General features: G+C 45.0%; 1 protein-coding gene across 5 annotated transcripts; it reads left to right on the top strand.

The window, feature by feature from the left end:
• The first annotated feature begins 4,110 nt into the window (after window positions 1–4,110).
• On the top strand, window positions 4,111–22,161 carry LOC105909060 (zinc fingers and homeoboxes protein 2). Of its 5 annotated transcripts, none has more exons than XM_031586409.2 (4): window positions 4,111–4,337; window positions 9,253–9,396; window positions 17,084–20,189; window positions 21,031–22,161. In XM_031586409.2, the coding sequence occupies exon 3, from the start codon at window positions 17,297–17,299 to the stop codon at window positions 20,147–20,149; it is 2,853 nt and encodes a 950-aa protein (XP_031442269.1). In that variant the 5' UTR covers window positions 4,111–4,337; window positions 9,253–9,396; window positions 17,084–17,296; the 3' UTR covers window positions 20,150–20,189; window positions 21,031–22,161. The 5 variants fall into 5 exon arrangements, with proteins under 5 accessions (XP_031442269.1, XP_031442267.1, XP_012693102.2 ...); XM_031586407.2 differs by having other exon boundaries at window positions 4,111–4,355; XM_012837648.3 differs by lacking the exon at window positions 4,111–4,337 and adding an exon at window positions 4,407–4,638.
• The last annotated feature ends 231 nt before the right edge of the window (window positions 22,162–22,392 follow it).

The raw sequence follows: 22,392 nt of genomic DNA, 5'->3' as shown, positions 1-22,392 counted from the left end.
AAGTCCACTTTAGGTGCTGCTCAGGTTAGACCGATGAGGCAGAACACACATTGCCCTATTACAATCTCTCCTGATTCCCTTTCCTTTTCTTTTTGTTTTACTTTTCTTCTACAACCTCAGTCTCCCTGTTAACACCACACCATCCCTTACTACACTATTGTAGGCCAACTCTTTCTTTCTCTTTTAGCAAGTACAGTGTACTGAAAATGAAGCCTGGATAATACAATAGGCTAATAAAGACTTACCTATAACACCTAATTATTCTTAATACCTATCACAATCACAATGTTTGGATTAGGACTAATGCACACTTTCTACTGTATACTTGTATGTAGCCCAGCTGACAGTTAGGGAGTAGGCACGTGAACCAGAGTGTGATACTATGTGCACTCACCATGCTAGACACATTCTTACTATCGCTCAGGCAAGTCGTGTCACGACCACAACTGGGTTATATGTATTTAGGTCAGATGAAGAAGAAGGGCTCGGAAGGATACATTGTGGCAGATGTTTCCCCCCCAGCCCCCTGTGTAAACTCTTAAAGTGTAGCTAGTAGGCTACACTTACCATGTCATTTACAGGTGCATTCTTAGGTCGTGACGCAGGTATGGCATTATGCTGCTCACTGTGTAAATGTGTGCCTTACGTGACAACGATAGTATAGATTCCTGGTGTGTTTCCCTGTAACCCCTGTTTCATACCTTGGAAGTATTTGCCTCGGCAAACTGGGCCACCTGGCCATATCAATGCAAATAACAGCTGCCTTGAAATGTACATAGATTGCCCCCTAGCGTTCATTACTAGACATTGCAATGCTTTGGGATCTTACTAAAATCTTATTTACACACTGCATCATTTTGAAAAATGCCAAAATGTGGGCAAGGGGCGGAGTGGGGCTGAGAGAGGGGTTTTAAAGTCCTGTGAATGATGAGTCCCAAACAGCAAATGAAAATGAGACACACTAACGGGCAAGAGAGGTGGGCCACGCATTCTGTTACGTAGATAAGTCCCCAAACGGTTGACTCTACGCCAGCATCGGCCTTGCAAGGTTGAGGATGATTTACTCATTGCATAGGACTGTACCCGCTGGCTACTGTTACATTTGCTACAATCATACAAAGTACACTTTTGAGAAGACTGTCATTCACAGAAGCGTGGGTGTGAAACCACTCATTAGCCTACTTTATTGTCTCTAGTGGAATTACTGTAATTATGTAAAACAAGAGATTGGTGGAACACTGTTTATGAACCCTGTGCATCTGAACAACAAAAACAAGCTGCACCAGAAACAGGCCTTTGGGAGAATGCAAATGGTGTGTTATAATGAAGCTTGTCAATTTAAGTGTAAATAAAACTACTATGAATAAACCTGTTTATAGCTGGTAAATTGGTATATTAACGTATATTAACCTCCCTAAACCCAGGGAGGGAGATGCGTGAGGGTGTGTAACATTTTCCACATTTCAAGCATACATAAGGACACACACATGTAGGGCGTCAGCCACAGAGGCACCTAACGTGTATAGCTGAAGTATTTTTAACCATGTTTACCTACATCAGAATTTGATCAGTATCATTGTGTGTGTGTGTGTATATGTACATGAAATACATACATATATAGGCCTACACATATATGTAAATAGAGTGTGTTTGTGTGTGTGTGTGTGTATATGTATATTTAATGTATATGCATATGTATATCTGTATGTATGTATGTATGTATGTATGTATATATGATCTTTGTAATTTGTATAAGGTTAAAAGATAATATTGACTAAATCTACATATACCAGCACAGCCACATTCTTGTTTGTGCTCCAATTCATGACTAAGGACTTTTTTTTTTCTGCGTGGAGTCAACTGAGGTGACTGACCTCTCTGTGACAGTGGGATCATATTGCCCCCTGGTGGTAACAATTGGTACAACAGAAACAGTCAACATTTCCTCTGACCTCAACCGAAACGACTGCTGTCAGAGCAAGCTATGGTGACTTCACCACTACCCTCAAATACATAGCAAGCAAACATATGTAGTAGTAACTTTTGGTAACTTTAATTGAAAAACACACCTCAACCCAAGAAGCTGGACTGTACACAACCACCTGACGTAGGGGAGTTTCCTCCCCTCAATGACATTTGCAGAAACAAAAATGTATAGAGGGACAGTCCTAGTTTCAAAACAAAACAGAAACATCTCCATCTGTATGGAAAATTGAAATTAGATATGGAGTCATGTGATATCATTTTATTTTCAGCCATCCCTAATTCAATTTTCTTTGTTTAAGGTCAGTCAGTCCATAAATAAATGAACAACAGGAGAAGATTTGCTGATGCTATCACTGACATATGTAGCAGCAAAAACAGTTGTGTTTGATAAGGGACAGCGTTTGTTCTGCACAGTCCAAAGTAAAACAGCTGCTAATGGACAATGAGAAGATTTCCTCACAGAATATGTCAGAAGCAGCAGCCCTGGATTTATATTAAATTATGGGTCATAATATAATGCCTCAATCAGGTGTCCTATCTGACAGCCATTCCCAAGCAAACCTTTAATGTCATTTGTCAAAAATCTGCTCTTTTACACAGCTCAAAATGTAATTAGTAACCTTAATGAAGATGAAACTCTGACAGTCTGATGAGATTAAAGTGTAACTTCACCCCCACCCACCATCTCCACCCACTGCATGATTTAGTAAAATGCTAAAAACGTGGGCAAGAAGCTGAGAGGGCGGGCGCGGTGGGGCTGATTGATTGAGTCCCAAGCCGAGGCGGACCGCCCATTTTATGACGTAGATAAGTCCCAAACGGTTGACTCTATGTCATCATCGGCCTTGCAAGGTTCAAGATGATTTTAAACAGTAGATGGTGATTTTTCGTTAAAATGTGAAATGTGAAGTGCTTCTAGCACAGAAATAACTGGGAGACAAGTGAAAATTCTAGAAGTTATGATAAAAGTGAACAAACTTCAGGCAGCATAATATTTTAGGAGTGAATACATGATTGATTGGATAACCGATTGGGAAAAATACAAATAATATGGAGCTGATGGGTGTGCACGGGGTGTGCATGGGATAAGCAGGAATCGCCTACTGAACTAACACAGTCTCGGTATATTCTCTGGGTGACACTGATAATTGGCATCTAGTACATGAACAAGCGTAAAGTAAAGACACAACACTCAGATGGAGATAGCGGAAGAATTTATTAATAATGAATTCTCAGCTCATTTGTATGTAAATGTGCCCAGACACCGTGGCGGTCCAGTTTTGCCTCATGCATAATGCACAGGGTGAGCCATCCACTGCTGCAAAGGAGTGTGTGGACTTCTCTCTGATATACCTCAGACACACACACACACACACACACACACAGTACTTAATGTTCTCTATTACAAAATAGAAAAGGCAACTCCAATCATCTCATCAAGAGTTCAATTATTTTTGGCCCTTCTCATCTCGGTTTAATTAGGGGTCACTAGTAAAACTGAAGGAATTTTGGAGATGCCCTTACCAGAGCATAGGCTACACCCTATTATGTATTGATTTCCATGGAGTCTGTAGACAACTACCTGAACATTCATGTCACAAATGCAGCCTACAACCTTTGGTGAGAAGGAAAGGAAAGTAATTATCCTAAGTCAGGATTCTAACAATCTCACCCCCACTCAGTGATTTTGAAAAGCAATTATCTTTCGTCTTATAAACTAGTTTAAGTGCGGAAATATGGCACTTAATGGAGATAAAGGAGCCTCCACCTTGCTCACCAGTCGACATGGACAGGAGATGTCACTGTTTTCTTTGTTTTGGATTCCGTGACGGCTGTGTTGCCACCACGGTGTTTAGGCTAAACGTTTAGGCTATTCTACAGTTTACATGTCACGATGTTCATGCTTGACTACGTTTTTGTCTTTATTTGGGTTAGCTTTCCATGATTCAAGTTCACATCCATCATAGTACCTTAATATCCATCAAGTTTAAGTACTGTTTGTTGTTATGGACCATAGTTGCGTTATTAGTGACTATATGCGGACTGTATAGAATTGCGTTTCCATGTTTGTAAACGTGAATCAGAGGAATCACCTCAGTATTCAAAGTCCACTATATTAGCCTGATTGCATGCCATTGTAGGCAAAGCACAGAAAGACACATGCTGGCTAGATGTCGTGCATGAGGCTCTTATGTGTAAGCTATAGATGGTAGCAGAAAATAGACGTAATAATAGTCGCCTATAATAACAAATTAACGAATACCTGAGAGTAAATACATTTCCAATAAATCGTCAACTCATGTAGGGAGTGGATAGACCAAAGCTTCTTCCCCATCTGCAAATGAAACGTGGTAATTATGTTCCTCAACGTGAGTTGGACTCGTTCTTGTTTTATGAATAACCTATATTTCTCTGATACTTGAATGAAAATACTTTTGGTGTCGTATGTAAATATATGCTGACGTAAATGATCATGTGGTTTTCGTCGTAGATCTCTCATGCACGACGACTTTTTCTACTGTTGTCTTTAGGTTTCGCCAGAATCTTTAGGATTACCAATTGTTTATGCGTAGTAGTGGTCCTCATGAGAATTCCATTCTTGTGGAAATAAACCTCAGTTTGTCCTTACAGCACCAGAGGCACGGGGGACTGGTAAGGATTCGATTAACTTCTATATTGTATGTCTTTTAGTACGTTATGGCAAAAACAATTTGGTAAAGCGAAGTTGTACCGTCTGGTAGCGAGCAAGCTAACCGACTGGCTTGCTTGGCTCGCGTCTTTAGATAGCGACTCTTCCATCATTGCCGCGCGCAGCCACACCGTCTCCACTAACGTTACTGTACCACCAAAATCACCTTGCTAACTCTAAGCCAAGCCTTGACATTCCTATTTTTAATGTAGCCGTGTACTATCCCAACGACGCGCTGTTTTTCATGATTTGAGCTGGATAGTAACTTTAATATGACCGTGTCAACATAAAAAAAATACAGTTAGCAGTAAACTTGTATTGTCCTCCGCTATTAGCCAGTAGACACCTGGATCCGTTGGCAGGACCGTGTTGTCGCCAGCATTTCAGTTTAGTTTAGCGTCTTGTTAGCCAACCTGCTAACTAGCCCCCCTCTGGCCGAACTGCACTTTGCTGCTATTGCTACTTTGTCACATGCGGTCTTGCCAGTTAACATAATAAGTTAGCTATCTATTTTCATGTTGTTCGATGTACATTAATGGGAATACGGCCTTACTTCTCAACATGGCGTTAGCTAACGTTAGCTGCTAGCACGGTCAGCTTCTGTCATTGAAATAACGTTTACTGGTAATGTTGCTAGGTGAAAATCTTTTACACTTGTTTCAGACGAAGTTATTTGTATCTCACTGGTGTTGACTAACGGTGTGCACTGTCAACAAAACATTTTTATGGATAACTAGCTACTGTCAAGAAGTGGTCAGATGTATTGATAGAGTTCAGTTCGTCATTCGTAGACGAACAGTTCGGTGGGTCAGAGTCCCACTCCTAAAGTGATTGTATGCGCGGTAAAGACTTCGCCAGAAAGATTGCGCAGATATTTTTACAGAGGTATTACCGCGGCATCCCGCTTTCTAACTTACTTTAGAATGGTAACTTAGTAGTAAAATGGAGTCGGATATCGGAGTGCGATAGCGAACTAGATTTATGTTGTCCTTAACTATTTCGGTACGAAGGGGTTTGGTGTTAGGAATGGCTGTAGTTAATGATCGGTTATAACTAAATATCATTAATATATTAAGTGACGCTAGAGATTAATTAGGTCATTATACTTCAGTCTTAAACTGCTCTTAACACTTAGTCATTTGTGCATTTAAGCGAAGCGGACTTTTTTTATCATGGAATGGAGAATTGCTCTATAATACGGTCCTGATCATAACATGCATCATAGCCGGGTTCAGTAACCTTCCTCTTATCTAAAAGCCATATTGGCTTTTTTTATTCAGATATCCTCGAACAGGGAGGTATCCACCACGGCAACACCAACCCATGGACTGAATATATCTGAAATGTGTAGTGTATTCTCGCTTGTACGATCACTGTCAACACCTAATACATTTCACATGGTGTTTGTATATACCGGACTGTAATCCCGCGAAATGTCAGTCTTGGGAGCAATAGGGTCTGTCATTTTATCTCACCGAACTGAGACTGAACTATACGTTACATTTAAATTAAAGTCTATTTGTTTGTAAAGAAAGAGCGAGTTCCTCAGTAAACAAACCACCAGATGATCTTTATCAGGCCCGTATACCAAAGTATGTTCAGTGACATCCTGTCTTATATATCAAGCATGCAGTGTATAGTGCTTGAATTGCAAGTGAAAGACTGCACTAGATTTTGCTCCACCTTAGCCTTTGGCAGGCAGTGATGTGTAGGAAAAGGACAAAAAAGAGAGACTCTTCTTTGGAATGAGTCATGGAAGTGTGATGTCAAAAGGGAACAGACGTGTGTCATTCTGCCCTCTGTGTCCCTGGATGACCTAGGCCTTTACATGAGAACCCATCTCAGAAGTTGACGTCAGCTCATAGTTTATGGCAGACAACAACTGCTCTGTGTGTGTGTGTGTGTATTGCATGTGTTCGTGTGCTGTGTACATTTGTGAAAAGCTCAACACAGTATGTCAGTGTGGATGTGTGTTTGTAAATGCCAAGAGAGGTAGAAAACTTGTTTGTGTTGGTGAATCTGGCAAATGGCCTATATGGGAACTTGTCTAGGCAGTTCAGCTTTGGCAACATCCCATCAAGCAGGAAGTCTTTGGTGTTAAAGAAGAAATGTCTCAGCATGAAAGTATGGTATTTGGTAAAGGGAAAGAACTCTTCTGAATACCACTAAACAAACCACTGTTCGCTTTGTCCAGGGGAAGGAGGAGAGGTTTTTAAAGTCTTTGGTCCAAACTGAAGGAATTCATTCATCTGCATCTCATTTGAATTTCCTGCTTGCATAATTCACCGTTTGCATGTGCTCTGGAGGACTGTTGTGCAAGGGTGCCATTTTTTTTTTTGCCAAAATGTGCAAGTCATGTGGCACAAATACAAACAATGTGCTCCCCAAAGCCACAGAATGGGAATGCGCACACAATAAGACCGCTCACCAGCTGCAGCTCAGGGAAAGCAGTTTGGTTCTCAGCCACCTGCCTTAATGCTGCGTCACAGATTCTCCTAATTAGAAGCTAACATGCATATGGGATTTTGGTGTTGAACCCCCCCCCCCCCCACACACACACAAAGGGCACATTCCAGCGCGGGAATGTGCAAAAGGAAGGAGTTCTGTCTGTTTGTTGGCTTATGATTATCTTGATGCGAGAAGTGTTAGATCCAGCTGTTGCTTTCTCGCCCTAATTTATGAGCGGCTCAGGTCAGGTTCTTGTAGCACAGCCGGTTAATGGTGCTTAGGATGCCTATTGGAACATGAGAGGGATTAATGTTTGCCCCATGCGGCAATAAGGACATAACGTTGATTTTTCCATTGCCTGTTATTTTTTTGTGTGTGTGTTGTTCCTCAAAGTGTTGATTACAATCAAATGCAATGCAAATGTAGTCCCTTTAGAGTGGTGCCAAAAGCATGTACATGGCACCAAATCATACAGTAGATCTTCACAAGCCTGTGCCTTGATGCAAATGTTTCGACAGAACTAAGATTTGCAATTTGATTGAAAATAAGAAAAGGGGAGAAAAAACCTGTTGCTGTAGCACACAAACTCTCCTGTAGCCGCAGGCACTCACACCCAGCTGCCTCTGTGCCATGGCACAATTTTCGGAGTTTGGCGGCTGGAACTAGCTTGGCTAATAGTCGGCGTTACCGCTTTCAACTGCTGCCTTTTGAGCTGTTATCAGCTGACAATGTGTGGCTGTGTGCTGCCTATGGCCTAGGCCCTTGCTGTAAAAGGCCTGGTTTTGTTCAGGCAGACATTTTAGGGTGCTCCTCAGGAGAGGTGTTAGCTGTGTGCAGTCAGTGCTGGTTGGCAGATAGTCATATGACATAAATTAGGCTACTGCAGACATGAGAGAGAGAGATAGAGAGAGTGTGTCGGCCATTTTGGAGTACTGTATGCCTGTACACCTACCTAACACCTCCATGCCCTCCATTCCTGTGTGATAACATTCCTGTCGGACATGTCGGGCCCATATTTCGGCTGGAAACACTGACGCTCTTTAATGGAGCTAATGATGTGTGACAGCCATTTTTTAACCGGGCGGCGAGTTGGCAGAGCCTGGCACTCGCCATTGTTCTGTGGGGTGAGTAAACCAGCTGTTCCAGGTTGTTGTGTGAGGTCACCGTGTTTGGGTTGAGGCACTTTTGAAATCCTCCGCTCTGGCCCTAAGCAGTGATGTCATTCGGAGGAGATTCTCCCTCATCTGTCTCGCTGCTCTCGCTGCCAGGGAATCTGTAGCTGTAACTGCAACTAAAAGCATTATGTATTATTGTGCTGTATTATATAATGTAACCCATTGAATCATAATACCCTCAGTTATGCAGGGCCCTTTTAGTACATCCTCTGTCAGTTCAAGGGCTAGGTATTGTTCATATATATAGAGCAAGCCTCTATTAACGACTAGGCTATGTGAGGGAGCAGATCCGTTGTTAAAATGCATGCACTGTCTGTCTTAAAGTTACTACGAAGACAGACATTTGCTCAGTATCAGTACTGGAAGAGATTTTACTGACCTACCGTTATGGCAGTGACACGTGTGCTGGGTTAAAGTGGGTTAAATCTATAATGGCCCAATTGTTGACCCACGTATTCTAGTGCGACATTTCTGTGAAAGTTTCTTGAATGCCGGCGGTTCATGTATGTGCTAGTATAGTATAAGAAAGTGCTGTGGGACAGAAGTGTTGGCACAGGGAATAGCTATGATGGTGCATTCAGAGAAGTAAGGCACAGCGAAACACTGGCCTCCATCACAGGTGGTGGTTGTCATTCAAGTAACCTTCCCAATTTGTACAGCCCCTTTCTCTTCCACCACAGGTTTCCAAGGTAACAACCTTCTATTTTTTCAGCAAACACAAAAGCGGTGCAGTTTCAGGGCCCTCTCTGTGTTTTTTTTTTCTTCCCTCTTCTTTTGGGCTTTGACTCTGCACCCCCCGCCTCCCCCTCTCCCTCCCTTCCTCCCTCCCCATCCCATCCAATACACACACATACACACACACACACACACACACACACACACACACACACACACACACATACTCACTCTCACACAAGCACACACCTTCCTGCTGACATTCTTGTCTGGTCTCAGATTCCAGAGGAGGCTACCCAGAGTGCTGCCGGAGCAGACAGTTGAGGGAGGGAGGGCGCGGGCCGAGCGGGAGAGTGGAGCCGGAACCGGCGCGAGACAGGAGGCCTTCCCCCCAGGGAAGCCCCTCCCCTCCGCGGAAGTGCAGTGAGTACACACGGCCCCCATGCCCCTTCCTCTCCTCCCCTTCATCGTCCGCTCCATTCCTCCGCTGCTTCTCTCTTCCGCCTGGCTCTTCCACTCTTCTTCTCCTCCGCCTCTGCTGTTGCTGCCCCTCTCCATACTTTTCTGCTTTCCTACCAAATCTTCCTCACTCTTTCTGTTTCTGCTCTCACCCCCCTCCTCCTCTTTTTTTTCTTCTTTTTCCTCATTGTAACACTCGTTCCTCTCTTCTTCTCCCTGCTTTTGGTTTGCGCTCTTCGTTGCCTGTGTTTTGTGCTCCTCTCCTCATTTTCCCCCCTCCTCCCTTTCTAGGGCTGTAGTCGTGGCTGGCTGGGGGTCAGTGACGGGACCTTGATGCGAGAGTGATGTGGAATACTGATGTAATCTGCGGCCGAGCCCGCGGTTAGCACAGGGTTGCCATGAGATACGCCAGTACTGACCAGTGCGATCCGAGGGGGCATGAGGAATGTGTGTTATTCACGGCATCGGCAGGAGAGGAAGGGTGGGGGGTGGGAGCTGTATGTACACACACACACACACACACACACACACTCGCTCACACTCGTACAGGCTCATGAGCATGCAAGATGGTTACACGGCTAAAGTTACTTCGCCTGAAAATGCCTTCCTCAGATGCCAGAGATGGAACTCATTCCTGAACGCTACATACTGTTATGATTTGTTTTCTTCCAGCTAGCGTGCAAATTAAAAGTCTCCCTAAATGCGTTCAGGGGGCAGTGGGAGAGGCTGTTTTTGAGGTCGGGAGCATTTCAATTGATTGGGGACCACATGATGAGTGTGGTCTTGTGCTCCTCACTCAGAGTGAGTCACGTAAAAGCCCCTTTTTTATCTGCTTGGAGGGGTGAGATTGAGCGGCCTGTTTTGACCCCCTGACCTTCATCCTCCTATGCCTCTGTGCTCTGCAGCGCACCTCGTGGACAACTCCAACGTGGTGACCTCAGGGGAGAAGTTCAGTCCTCTATTATTCTTGCCGGTCCACACCCAAGCTCCGCTGTGCCTGGGGCTGGCTGCTGAAGCACTCAATCGCCCCCCCCCCTCCCCATCGCTCACCACCCACCCACCCCCCTTCACCCAAGGTCTCGCTTTCACCCAAGTCAATATTATGGTTGGACCCCAGCTGAATTCCTCTCCACATTAATACATTCGTTCTCTCGTTTTTTTTTCTCTGCTTTATTTTCCTTTTTTTCATTATCAAAAGTGTTTTACTGTAGCAGTGGGACCCATCTGGGAGGTGTGTGTGCGCACTGGAGTGGCACTGGGGGTCATTACACCATGGTGGTTTCGTCTTTGATCCTTGCCTTGCATTCAGCAGCGTAGGTCCTCGTCTGGAGAGTGGCTCCGCAAAGGGAAGTTTCCCTCTCTGTCACGCCTAATGGCATAATTCATTTGTTTTGCTCAGAGATTTTTGTGCGCCTTTTTTTTTTTTTTCTCCCTTTCTCTCTCTCTCTCTCTCTCTCTGGCAGAGATTTGGGCCAGAGGAGCGTGACTCCCAGGGTCTTTTTGAAGAGACAAAATGTCTACTCCTCTCCTACTCACGCCCCCTCCATCCTCCATCCGATATCGATCTCCGAGCCAAAGGGAGGTGACCCTTGTCTAATCAAAGTTGAGCCTAGGCATGTTGGCCTCTGTGAAAGCAAGTTTTCTGTCTGGCTGCATTCAATTGTAAATTTGGGGTCTGTGTTTTTCATTTTCGGAGCTTGAAGCATAAAGCTCTGCATTCTGATGTATTTGTGCTGAATCACTTCTACTACCAGGTGCTGTGTGCATCTGCTGTTACAGAAAGCAAACGGAGCAGTGAAGCAGTGATTCTTGTGCCCCTAAATAGTCTCAGCAGGAGCACCTCTTTCTGGCTTCCTTCAACTGTCTCCCTGTTTTTCTTTGAAGAGTGTATTTTGTCTTTATTCAGTTTATTTTTTATTTTTTATTTTTTTTTAAACTGTTTCTACCTGAAGGCCATCACTTAGATTTGGTCTGCTCATCTCACTCTCTGTGAGTGTCTGTCTCCTGCCATTTGGGTATGCGAAACCCAAGATGGCTTTCACGACTTGTAACATTTCATAACGACATCTATGTCCTTCGTCGGACGAACAGCATGGCAAAGTATGCAGGATTCTCCCTAGATCCTTCTACGAGAACGTCAGGATGTAAGGCCTCTGGGAGGGTCATCCAGACAGCCAGGGCTTGGAGTCTTTGTATACGTCAGCCGACCTGACCGGAGCGTGCATGTAATCGGTGCACCGTCTCATAAGAGGCCCAAGGAGCACCAGTAAACTTTTCAAGGAGTACCAGCTCCCCGTGTCTGGGAATACCAGGACTAGGCACCAAGGAGACAGATAAGACACCTAGATTATAAGACTGTCTGGGAGAAAGAGCCCTTTTTAATATGGGCCTCCGCATACTGTTTTAATTAAATCAGCATTCATGCACTGTTGCCAGGTTCGATAGCTTGTAGCTATTTTGTGGATTTTTTGTCTTTCGAGCCTGTGTGCTTTTTTTTTTTTTTTAAGTATTGATCTATAAAACCACAGGCTTGCAGATGAGGACTCATGTGACATGTATTTTTACAGTTTGGATGAGGCTGTCTTGTGCCAGATGCTCAAACCAGTAGAACCAGTCTCACATATTTTGGATTTGCCAAATGGCCCATCTTGTGCCACGTCAGAAGGCAGCACTGGTGTACAGTATAGCAACACGAATACACCCCTCCTCCAAAATCTCTCTATCGCTGGTCAGTGGCACCCTCTCTCTCTCTCTCTCTCTCTCTTCTTCCCATTACTTCTCTCTCCCTCTCTCCCACCCACCCACTCCATCTCTCCCTCCCTCCCTCCCTCCCTTCTTCCCTTCTTCCCTCTCCCAGTCTTGGTCTCCATCCTCCTCCCACTCCTTCCCTGATTCGCCGGTAGGAACTTGCGTTTCTGAACTCTCTGGGAAGTAAGCCATGGGAGTCCAATCGGTAAGGTTCTGTTCCTGCTGGACATCCCCACACACCGAGCCACAGAGAATGGTGTGTGCGACGGCAGCTGAGCTACGCACAGATTTATTTAACAGACAGCCCCATGCCTTTAAATGCAGTTCCCTCGCTATCACAGTCACCACTCCAAGGAGCATAATTACTATGCTTTACCGGCAGCTAGTGAAGCACTCCACTATTAAGAATCAGATCACTAACCAGCCCAGGGCAGGCTGTGTTCTCTTTCATATTACTGTGTGTGTGTGTGTGTGTGTGTGTGTGTGTGTGTGTGTGTGTGTGTGTGTGTGTGTGTGTGTGTGTGTGTGTGTGTGTGTGTGTGTGTGTGTGTGTAGGCGTGTGAGTGTGTGGAGGTTATATTTTTTCCCTGTATAAAATCCCTTAGGTTTGTTATTTTAGCCTTTCTTCTCCGGTCAGTGGCGGTCAGTGCAGCGCCTGTCTCTCTCCTCGTCTCTGCTATTGTTTAGCCTTGCCGCCATGAGCCACGCTCACCACAATGTAAATGGATCAATGCTCTCTTTGTCTGCTGGGGTGTGAGGCGGGAAGGCTTGAAAAAAAAAAAAGATTGGCGTTTTCCAGATCGGAGCTTAAACAGGCAGCACAGGATGTGCAGCCAAATAATTTCCTAGCTTGGCCGGCGTCGGCAAGTAAACGTCTTTAATGTGTGGAGGGTTTTTGTTTTGTTTGTTTTTTTTTCATCAGACAAGATGGAGTCAGAACTGGACACTGAATGCTGAGGTCCCTTTGGTGTGCCCTCTTCTTCCTACCCAACCCTGTACACAGGTGGGCGTGAGGCATCAGTGGCTTCATTCCCCCGCTCCTCTAGTTTTAGGGGGATTTTTTTAAGAGAGTCCAGTCCAAGTTTGGGGCTCTAGAGCCCTTTGTATGGTGAGAGGCTTTGCTGTTTCAGAGCAAAACTTTTTTTATAAGCCGTCTATTTTACATGGGGCCATCAGACAAAGGGAACACAATAACAGCCATGTTTGACGAGCCGCTTTTTTGTTGTTTTTGTTTTGTTGTTTTTAATCTCTCCTTTTTTTTTCTTTTTTTTTAAACCAAATTGCTGTTGCTCAGTGTTTGTGCTACTGTGGAGTTTGTGTAATTTGTTGTTTTGAGAGGCTCCTTCTAAGCATCCCGACTTTGAGAGACCTGAGGGAGGCGAGCATTTGCCATCAAAGTACCTGAGAGGAAACGTAACAAATTGTACCTGTCATGTGGCTGTTGCCACGGCAACTCTTTAGCGCTGCACGCGGCTCCGCTGGTGTGCGCGTTTTTCTCCTCGGGAGCTCAGACCCAAATATGCCATTAAGTTTGAAATTGCCTTAATGGAAACTGATTTCTGAGGTGTTGCAAACCTGGGGGAGGCCTTAGCTGCTCATCAGTGAGTTGCCATGAAATCTACACACACCATTCCCTCTCCATGCCCCCTCTCACCCCAGCCCACCTCCAGCTATGCACAAAACCAACACAGGGTAGCCGACGGTATTATTTTAGGTCGCCCCCAAAAAAAACCCTCATATCCATATACTTGCCGCTCTCCTTTACCGCTTTAGATGGGATTGGAGGAGCTCGTCCCAGAGTGGCCAAGGACAACATCCCGTTGCATAGCTCCCCTCTCGCCTTCTCCCATAGAAGGTAACAGGAGCAGTCCTCTTCTCTCCCCTCAGTGCCTTGAGCCACAGAGCCTCACCAAACACCAAAGACGGCCTTAATGCGATTACGGCCCGTTGTCTCCGTGCAGAACAGATAAGGTATTAGAGAGTGGTTTGATGAGATTTAAATTAATTCTGCACTCATTCAAATTCAGCCGTCCCTATTGAGACCAAGCGCTTTATGATTTGGAGGTGGGGTAAAAAAAGAGATTGGGTCTCTCTCTCTCTCCCGCTCCTAAATCCCGACAGAAGTAGAGCAGCTCGTTAGAAAGCATTTAGGCAAAAGGAAACAAGCTTTATCCGTTTTCCGTGGCCCGTGTAAGTGTACGCTTGAGGAAATACAAAAAAAAAGCCCAAGGATGCACCCTCTGTGGGGTTCAATGCCACAAAGAGCTCTCTGATACTATGCAGTACTCAACACCTTTTGATATGAAAATAACTCCACCGGGGGAGTGGGGAGCACATGATCCGTTTTCTGGGAATGCAACCCTTCAATTTAAATCGTATTTTTGAATGATTTCACTGCCCATTCTGCGGCGACAGAACACAAAACCTGTTCTTGTAATTGTAGCTTTTGTTCAGGAAGAGTGGTTTTTCAGAAGGTAGCGCTTCCATGTCCATATTCCCTGTCCGATTTAAGGTCTTGGGAGCCAGCAAGTTGAATATTTATCAGGAATAGTAAGAGAATTGCATAGCCTAGTATCTCCCATCAAAGAAGCGTTTGTAGTCTGATGATTGTACATTGCTCAAGAGTTGAAATGAAAGTGTTAAATCACTGAGGGTGTATTTGTGTGTCTGTCGTTAATTTGCATATAGCTAGATTGATGTGTTTGCCGACACATTGTCTCCCCCTCTTTCTTTCTCGCCGCCCTTCTTTTCTAAATTCCTCTCAAGTGTCCCCAGTGTTCATCTGTCCTGCTATCGTTTTCATCATCCTACCTATCCCTTCCTCAGTCTCATTTTCCCTCTCGTTTCTTCTCTTCCTTTTAAATGTGGCTAGATACGTTGCTGGCCTTGGCCCTCTGTGTGCATGTAAGCGTGAGCGTGTGTGCCTGTGTGTGAGTGTTTTTGTGTGTGTGTGTGTGTGTGTGTGTGTGTTGGTGCATGTGTGTGCGTGTGTGTTTTCACTGTATGCGTATGTCTGCGTGAGTCACCAGTGACTCCCTGTGGGAGCGTTACCCAGTCTCCTCTCAGTGCACAGTACATTGATCATCCAGAGTGATTCATTGTGTTTGTTCCTTCACTTGGCACAGGAGAGGTCCAACATTTTGATTTTATAAAATCCTTTCACGTTTTCAGAAGCAGCTAAATAGCCGTCCATGTATATAAATATATAAATTTCAGCACCGTTTTCAGTGGGCTGTCTAGTGGGTGATCAACATCCCCCAACAGGATATTTCTCATCTGTGTTCCAAAAAAGAAGAGTAAAAGTTTCAGGCTTTCAAGTGTAGGTTGCGCTTGCCTGACAGGCTTTTATGTGAAAACGCTCCAACTGCCTTCTTTTCATCAATCGGGATGTGTGTGTGTGTGTGTTCGTATTTCTTTTCTTTCTTGTGTGGTGGGGACCGGGGCAGAGAAGTGAACCTTTTGCTGCCGTTGCTGCGTGATGGATCGCTGCCCTGCACGTGAAGCCGTCTGCGTTCCCCACCCTCCCCTCCCTTGCCGTCCGAACCGGAGCCCGGAGTGAGCTGAGGACACGAGACGGAGGCTCATGCATGTTTTATCAGCCGAGCCCCGACGCCACGGCGAGACGAGGCCTGCCCATGTGAGCATCGCGGATCAAGCGGAACGGATCGGTGTGATGGGTCTGCCGATGTCCCCGCTGCCACCGTCCGCCCAGCGTCACTCCGCTCAGCCACCGCCAGCCCTGCTTAATTAGTACCTGCGAGAAGAAATCGTTAATATGCAGCGGCGAGGTAACAGAAGGGCACCTCGCTGTCTCTGCTGTTGCCATAACAACAGCATGGAAATGAAGCCCAGCTTAATTTTTTTTGTCTACATTTTTAATAAGGCGAATCTGTTTAATTTAATGGAGGGTGTGCCTGAAGAGATCGATATTAAAACTGTTTGTCATTTTTTTTTTTTTTTTTTCAGCTTAGGCAGCTGTAAATGCCATTCAATATGTAGACAGGATTTCAGCTTCTTCAAAGGGCGTTTCAGTCACTTCACTTCATCAGGGACATATTCTCCGCAGTTTCTCTCTGATGATAAAACCCATCTGTGTGCGGGGAATACTTGATAAGATGCCTGGCTAGTTGTTGGCCAGACGCAACTGATTTTACAAGGGATTTTGACTCGCATTAAAACATGAGGGAGTACACCAGGACGGTTACCTGAAGGAGAATAATGGTTCTTTATACTCTGAGCTTGTGTTAAAAGAGTAATGGTCTTTGCCTGCCCGGGGTAATGACGGGCAAGGGTAATGGTACGTGATCTCGTCCCAAAAGCCTCCACAGCACTGCTGCCCTCCCAAGAGGTGTAGCATCAGTGTTGTCTGACAGTTCAGTCTACTCGTGCTCAGTGCTTGTCTCCCATTTTTTTTTCCTTTTTTAAATCAGGGAGTCTGCACAGTCATTCTCTGCAGTTAATTTGTATTCTTTTTCTCGTCCTCCACCTTCTTGTCTTCTTTTACTCTCTTTAGTTCACAGCCTCTTAAACATGCAGTCTCCTCTCTCTCTGTCTCCCTGCTCTCTTTTCCATTTTGTGCCTAATTCAAAATCAAGCTATGCACCTTGTTGATAAATCTTCGGTCTTCTGCTGAGTTTCATTGGCCAGCACAATGGAATGTTTGCACTCTCTTCCAACAAACTCAACAACCTTCTCAGTCTCTGTAATACTGAACACAATGGTTACACCATTCCTGCACAACATGGCAAGACTCTACATATGGTTTTGTCTACAAACTCTGCCAGTGAACAGTCTCACAAATGCTTTGACTATAAAACAGCCATATAAAAAAAGGTGTTTTTCACATGACATGGCAAAAAAAGGTATCTGTTAATAGCTTCTTTTTTTTCTCTCCTCTTCTCAGGTCATCGCGGTCTGTAATGAAATCTCATGAAGTCCCCTGTTGCAGCTGACGTTCCCAGTCAGCAGGAGATTCCAGTGCCGACTGAGGACAACAGAGGAGTGAGGGTCCTGCTCAAAAACAGGACTTCACTTCCAAGATCCCACCTGGATACGCTCCACACCCCTCCCTCCTGTCAGGCTGTGTCCTGATCAGCCACAGCTAACACCAGCAGCGATGTCCAGCCGAAGGAAGTCTTCCACACCCTGCATGATACGCGTGAGCGACACCATCGAGGACTGTGCAACGGAAATCGAGGCCCCCACGGATGACTTGGTGGAGTGCACGGCTTCTCGAGTGCTTCCAGAGCGGGACTGGAAGCTGCCGCCAAGTGCCCCCTTGGAGGACCAGAGCAGCCAACCCCAGGAGAAAGAAACTGTGGAGGAGGAGGAGGCGGAGGGGGAGGAGCTGGTGAGGAAACCAGTGCAGAAGCTCCAGCATAAGCAGCACGGAGGCTATGAGTGCAAGTATTGTCCTTTCTCGACCCAGAACCTGAGCGACTTCAAAGAGCACGTGGACACAACTCACCCCAATGTCATACTCAATCCGCTGTACTTGTGCGCCGTATGCAACTTCAGCACAAAAAAGTTTGACTCCCTCACGGAGCATAACGAGACGTACCACCCTGGTGAGAGCAACTTCAAGTTTAAAAGAATCAAACTCAACAACCAGACAGTCCTGGAACAGACAATCGAAGGTGTACACAATTCCGTTGACCTTGACAATGAGGACACAGAGACTGTGGGTGGTGGTGTTCCAGATTTCACTCTCAGCAAATCAACCGCAGTGAAAGCTGGGAAGCCAAAAGCAGAGGAGAGGCACATTTTTGGCCAAGGCAATGAATTGCAGAAGCATTTAGAAAACCTAATCTCGAAGGATCAGATCACTGCTGTAAATGTGAACGGCACTGTAATAATTCCTGACCCAACTATACTGCAAGGACTCTCACATGTTATGCCTTTGCTTCAGAGGCCCCCCAACTTAAACTCTGTACCAAAAATCGCTGTTCCTTTGAACACCACCAAATACAATCCCTTGCTGGACAATAACGCCATCCTCATCACGTCCTTCAACAAGTTCCCTTATCCGACTCATGCAGAACTCTCCTGGTTAACTGCTGTCTCCAAGCACCCTGAAGAGCAAATCAAAGTGTGGTTCACCACCCAGAGATTAAAACAAGGAATCACCTGGTCGCCAGAGGAAGTGGAGGAGGCCCGCAAGAAAATGTTCAATGGCTCCATCCCACCTGTGCATCACACCTTTACAGTTTCACCTGATTCTGTCGCAGAGGCAGCGAGAAGCATCCAGTCCCTCACACAGGCAATCTCTGGCAGTACCCTCGGATATGCAAGCCAGCTGCTCACGACCACTGCTCACCGAACATCCCTCACATCTGCTTCTGTTACTGTGACAACGGTGAGCCATGTGCCATCTCTCAAAAGACCTTTGGCTGCTCCTTCCTTGCTCACAGAAGTAAAGCGGGCTATGTTACCACCAGCAGATGAACCCAAAGAGAAATTACCCATGGCACCCCCGCCTCCTCCCCCGAAAGACAGGCTGCCTATGGCACCACCCCCAGTGCCTCCTGAGATCAAGAGACCTCTGTCTTCTTCTTTTTTTGTACCTGAAATGAAGAGGTCCATTGCTGCCCCCATCGTGTCCCTCAAAGGAAAACCACTTGTGGCACTTCCTCTTGTGGCTTCTAAAGAGAGGTTACCTATGCCCCCTCCTTTAATGCTGCCCAAAGACAGACTCGCCATGTCACCTGGATTTTCCACTGAGATAAAACGATTTGTAGTTGCCCCCCAGATTAAAAATCACACACCTTCCCTGCCAGTAATCCCCAAAGATAAATTCTCTTTACCTTCTACTTTTTTGCCTTCTGATGTGAAGTTACCTATGGCACCTCCACTGGTTGTTCCTCAAATGAAAAGACCAACAATCATTCAGACTGTACGAGGTCCTAGTAAGACACTACCGCTGGCCCCTACATTTTCACTGGAGGGCAGGCAGCCTAAAGAACAGCCAGTGGAGCAAAAAGGGGAAAGCCGACATTCAGAGATTAAGGAAGCTAATGGTGTCTCTCGGAGTGAGGTAAAGAGTTGGCTCCGTGACCAGGGCTATCTCAATGGCTCTCTGCGCAGGCCTAAGCTTGTCCCCACTCAATTTCCTCTTCTGGAGAGGGTGAAGGGGAAGACCACTGAACAGCTCAAGATCATGGAGGAGAACTTTCAGAGAAACAGTTTTCCCTCTCACAGTGAAGTGGACAGCCTGGCAACTGTCACCAGGCTCTCCAGAGAGGAGATTGACAGCTGGTTTCTCGAACGCAGAGCCTTGCGGGACAACCTTGAACAGGCCCTGCTCAACTCCATGGGAGCGAAGAGGCTGGATGCTTTCGAGAAGAGGCAGCAGCAGCAGCAGCAGCAACAACAAAAACAGAATGCAGTTCTTAATGGTGCACACAAGCCAGGAGGCCTACCCATGAGCCCTCTCCGTCCAATCATTGCGCCCACCAGCTCCCCTTTGCACCTGGATGGCAAATCTCTTGGACTTCTCAAAGATGTTTTTGTCCAAACCCAGTGGCCATCACCTGAGGAGTACAACCTCCTGGAAAACCAGACTGGCTTGGCTCGTACAGAAATTGTCCGCTGGTTCAAAGACAGTCGGTCAGACCTCCGCAATGGAACTCTAGACTGGCCGGAGTTGAGCCATAAGTCACACAGCAGCGCACAGAATGGCCAGGGCTTACCTTTGACTGCAGATCACAGTGGGAGCAAGGTCATTCAGCGTTGTCAAGAAGCAAAGACGACTGGGGCAGATGACACTGCGGGGCTGAGGGATTGTGCCAAACTTAACAGCCAAGAGATCAAGGAATGGTTTGCCAACACACTGGGCCACAGCATGCCAGACATAGGTAGAAATGGTGGTCAAAATGGCAAAGGGAGAGGGGACTGTGGAAGCTGGGTGCAAGATCCCATGAGAAGAAATGCTGGAGGAGTGACTCAAGAGCTGGTCTCAGACACTGATTAGGTGGCTAAGGAATCCTCGGAAGAGAAGAGAATATAAAGAGGTAAGTGTGCACGTCCTAAAATTGGTGTGTGGTATCCGACTGTGTGAAAAAAGGAGGCCACCTTTCTCCTGACTTGTTGTAAAAGACATTACATGGTTAATATGTAATTGTAGGTGCAGGCTTCCAATGTTCTCAATGGCTCTTTTGCCTGGTACTTGACCCTGATTGCTTTAGTGAATGGAACAGCTGGGTTGGTCAATTATGTGATGAAACATAAAATGATCCACTGTTAATGTAAAAGGCGCTTGATTGTTCCCAGATTATGTAACAACTACAGGTCAAGAGTACATTTGTCATCACAGATTACTGGTAAAGATTACTGCCAATATAAATGGATACTGGTATGATGTTTGGATTTTTTAAAGCAAAACTCCTGAAATGATGAATAGATCAGCTTCTTATGTATCATGAAATTAGGAGGTTTGTCCTCATGGGTGTAGATGGAGAACTGCAGATGAAAGCATCCTACTGCATTAAAGTGTATTGCCTTTGCTTTATGGTTACCAGCAGGACAACCCTAATACATATAACTAAAGTAGTCAGGCTCGAAAAAATGTCTATACTTTTATTCCATGTTACATTTACTCATCTTATCTCAAGTACATTTTGTTATAAATCTTTTAAGTTACAGTGTTGCTTTCTTTACACTTTAATCAGTCTCTTCGTAATCATCCAATTACTTCATGATCTGCCCTAGTAACCAGGCGGGGTTGAAACAGTCTGAGGGTTATTGGCACAGAAAAAGCCGTTTCAGTCCCTTTTGGGATTATCAGGGCACTTGTGAATGTGTGTTCCCAACTGTGAACATTTTAATGATGGGACTATTTCTTCTCCCTTGCAGGTGACGATTGTTGCCGCTGTCATTTGCACAGAAGAAGAGAGAGCAGTTGAATATTAAATATTGTATTTTTGGAACCAATGATTTCACTCTTGCACTCTCACCATCTTAGCCTGCGCGTAATGTTTCCAGGATGCTGTAGGAATGTTGCAAGTATTGTTGGGTGTTTTTTTTTTTTTTTTTTTTTTTTTTGGAAAAATAAACTAAACAAAACACTGATTTGGGATGAAAGCGGAGCTACAGAAAATGCACTGTGAGTGCGTCTGAAGCACTGACAAGGTAGTGATTCGTTGAGTGCCAAAGTGGGATCTGCTGCATTATTACTTTTAAAAAAAGGGTTCTTGTACATATATTTTTCTGTATTGCTACAGATTTGTAAAGTTTTGGGGGAATTTTGTTACATTTTATAATGGGAGCAACTGTCCCCCACCCCCCCTCCCCCCACTCTTTTGTGCTCCGGCTGGTCTTTACAGTGGCATGTCCTACACTTTTGTAATGAGACTCTGCAAACCACTACAGAACCATTGGCAATACTTCAGTCAGTTACACCATGCTCAACTTCCGTTGCAGTTTTTTTTCCTTTCGTCAGATGGACTTCCTTTGAACCGAATCGCATTTATAACTGGACTGAGGTGCTGTTGTATTCTCTGGACACTTCACCGTTGCTCTTGATGTGATCACACTTCTGTGATCAAGTGACATTTGTGGATTGTTTGGAAGGAAAGATGGACATAAACAATGCTGGTTAAAAAAAAAAAAAAAACTACACAAAACACAAAAAAAAAGCAGTCACGAACTGGTAAAGAATCACAATATATCTAATACAGAAACATGCTGTCTACACAATCTCCTAATACTCCTGTTAGTACATTCACTCTGTCATGCAAATGAACATATACATCAGTAACCGCCTTTATACATTATGGCTTAATAGGTGTAGTGCTAGTTCAACTCCGTAGAAACAAAACTTGTTGAGAGACACAAAGTCTTTAAGTACCGCTCCCGCTATGGTGTCATTGTCAATACATATACCGAAAAAAAAAAACTGTACTTATACCGAGGTCCTGATTACTATTTTCTAAGAAATCATCGATGTCTGCTGTAATCCAATAAAACACAGCCTATTTAAAAAAATCATATTTATGAGTAATTGCTACCTTTCTCTATGCCATTCCTCTATCAAAAATATGTTTTTGTTGCTGTTAGATAAGGTATCCGCATGAAAGATCTGCAATCAGTTTCCTGTAAAGCCCAACCGAATATTTTTGAGAATGTGTTTGAAAGCAGTTTCCAAAATGGTACTTCTGCCAGGTTTTTCACTGAAGGTTTTAGTTGATATTTACCCATATTCGCATTTTGTGCAGC

The sequence above is a fragment of the Clupea harengus genome, chromosome 19, assembly GCF_900700415.2.
Source record: "Clupea harengus chromosome 19, Ch_v2.0.2, whole genome shotgun sequence".
Lineage (NCBI taxonomy): Eukaryota > Metazoa > Chordata > Actinopteri > Clupeiformes > Clupeidae > Clupea > Clupea harengus.
This window is presented reverse-complemented; position numbering and strand designations above follow the sequence as displayed.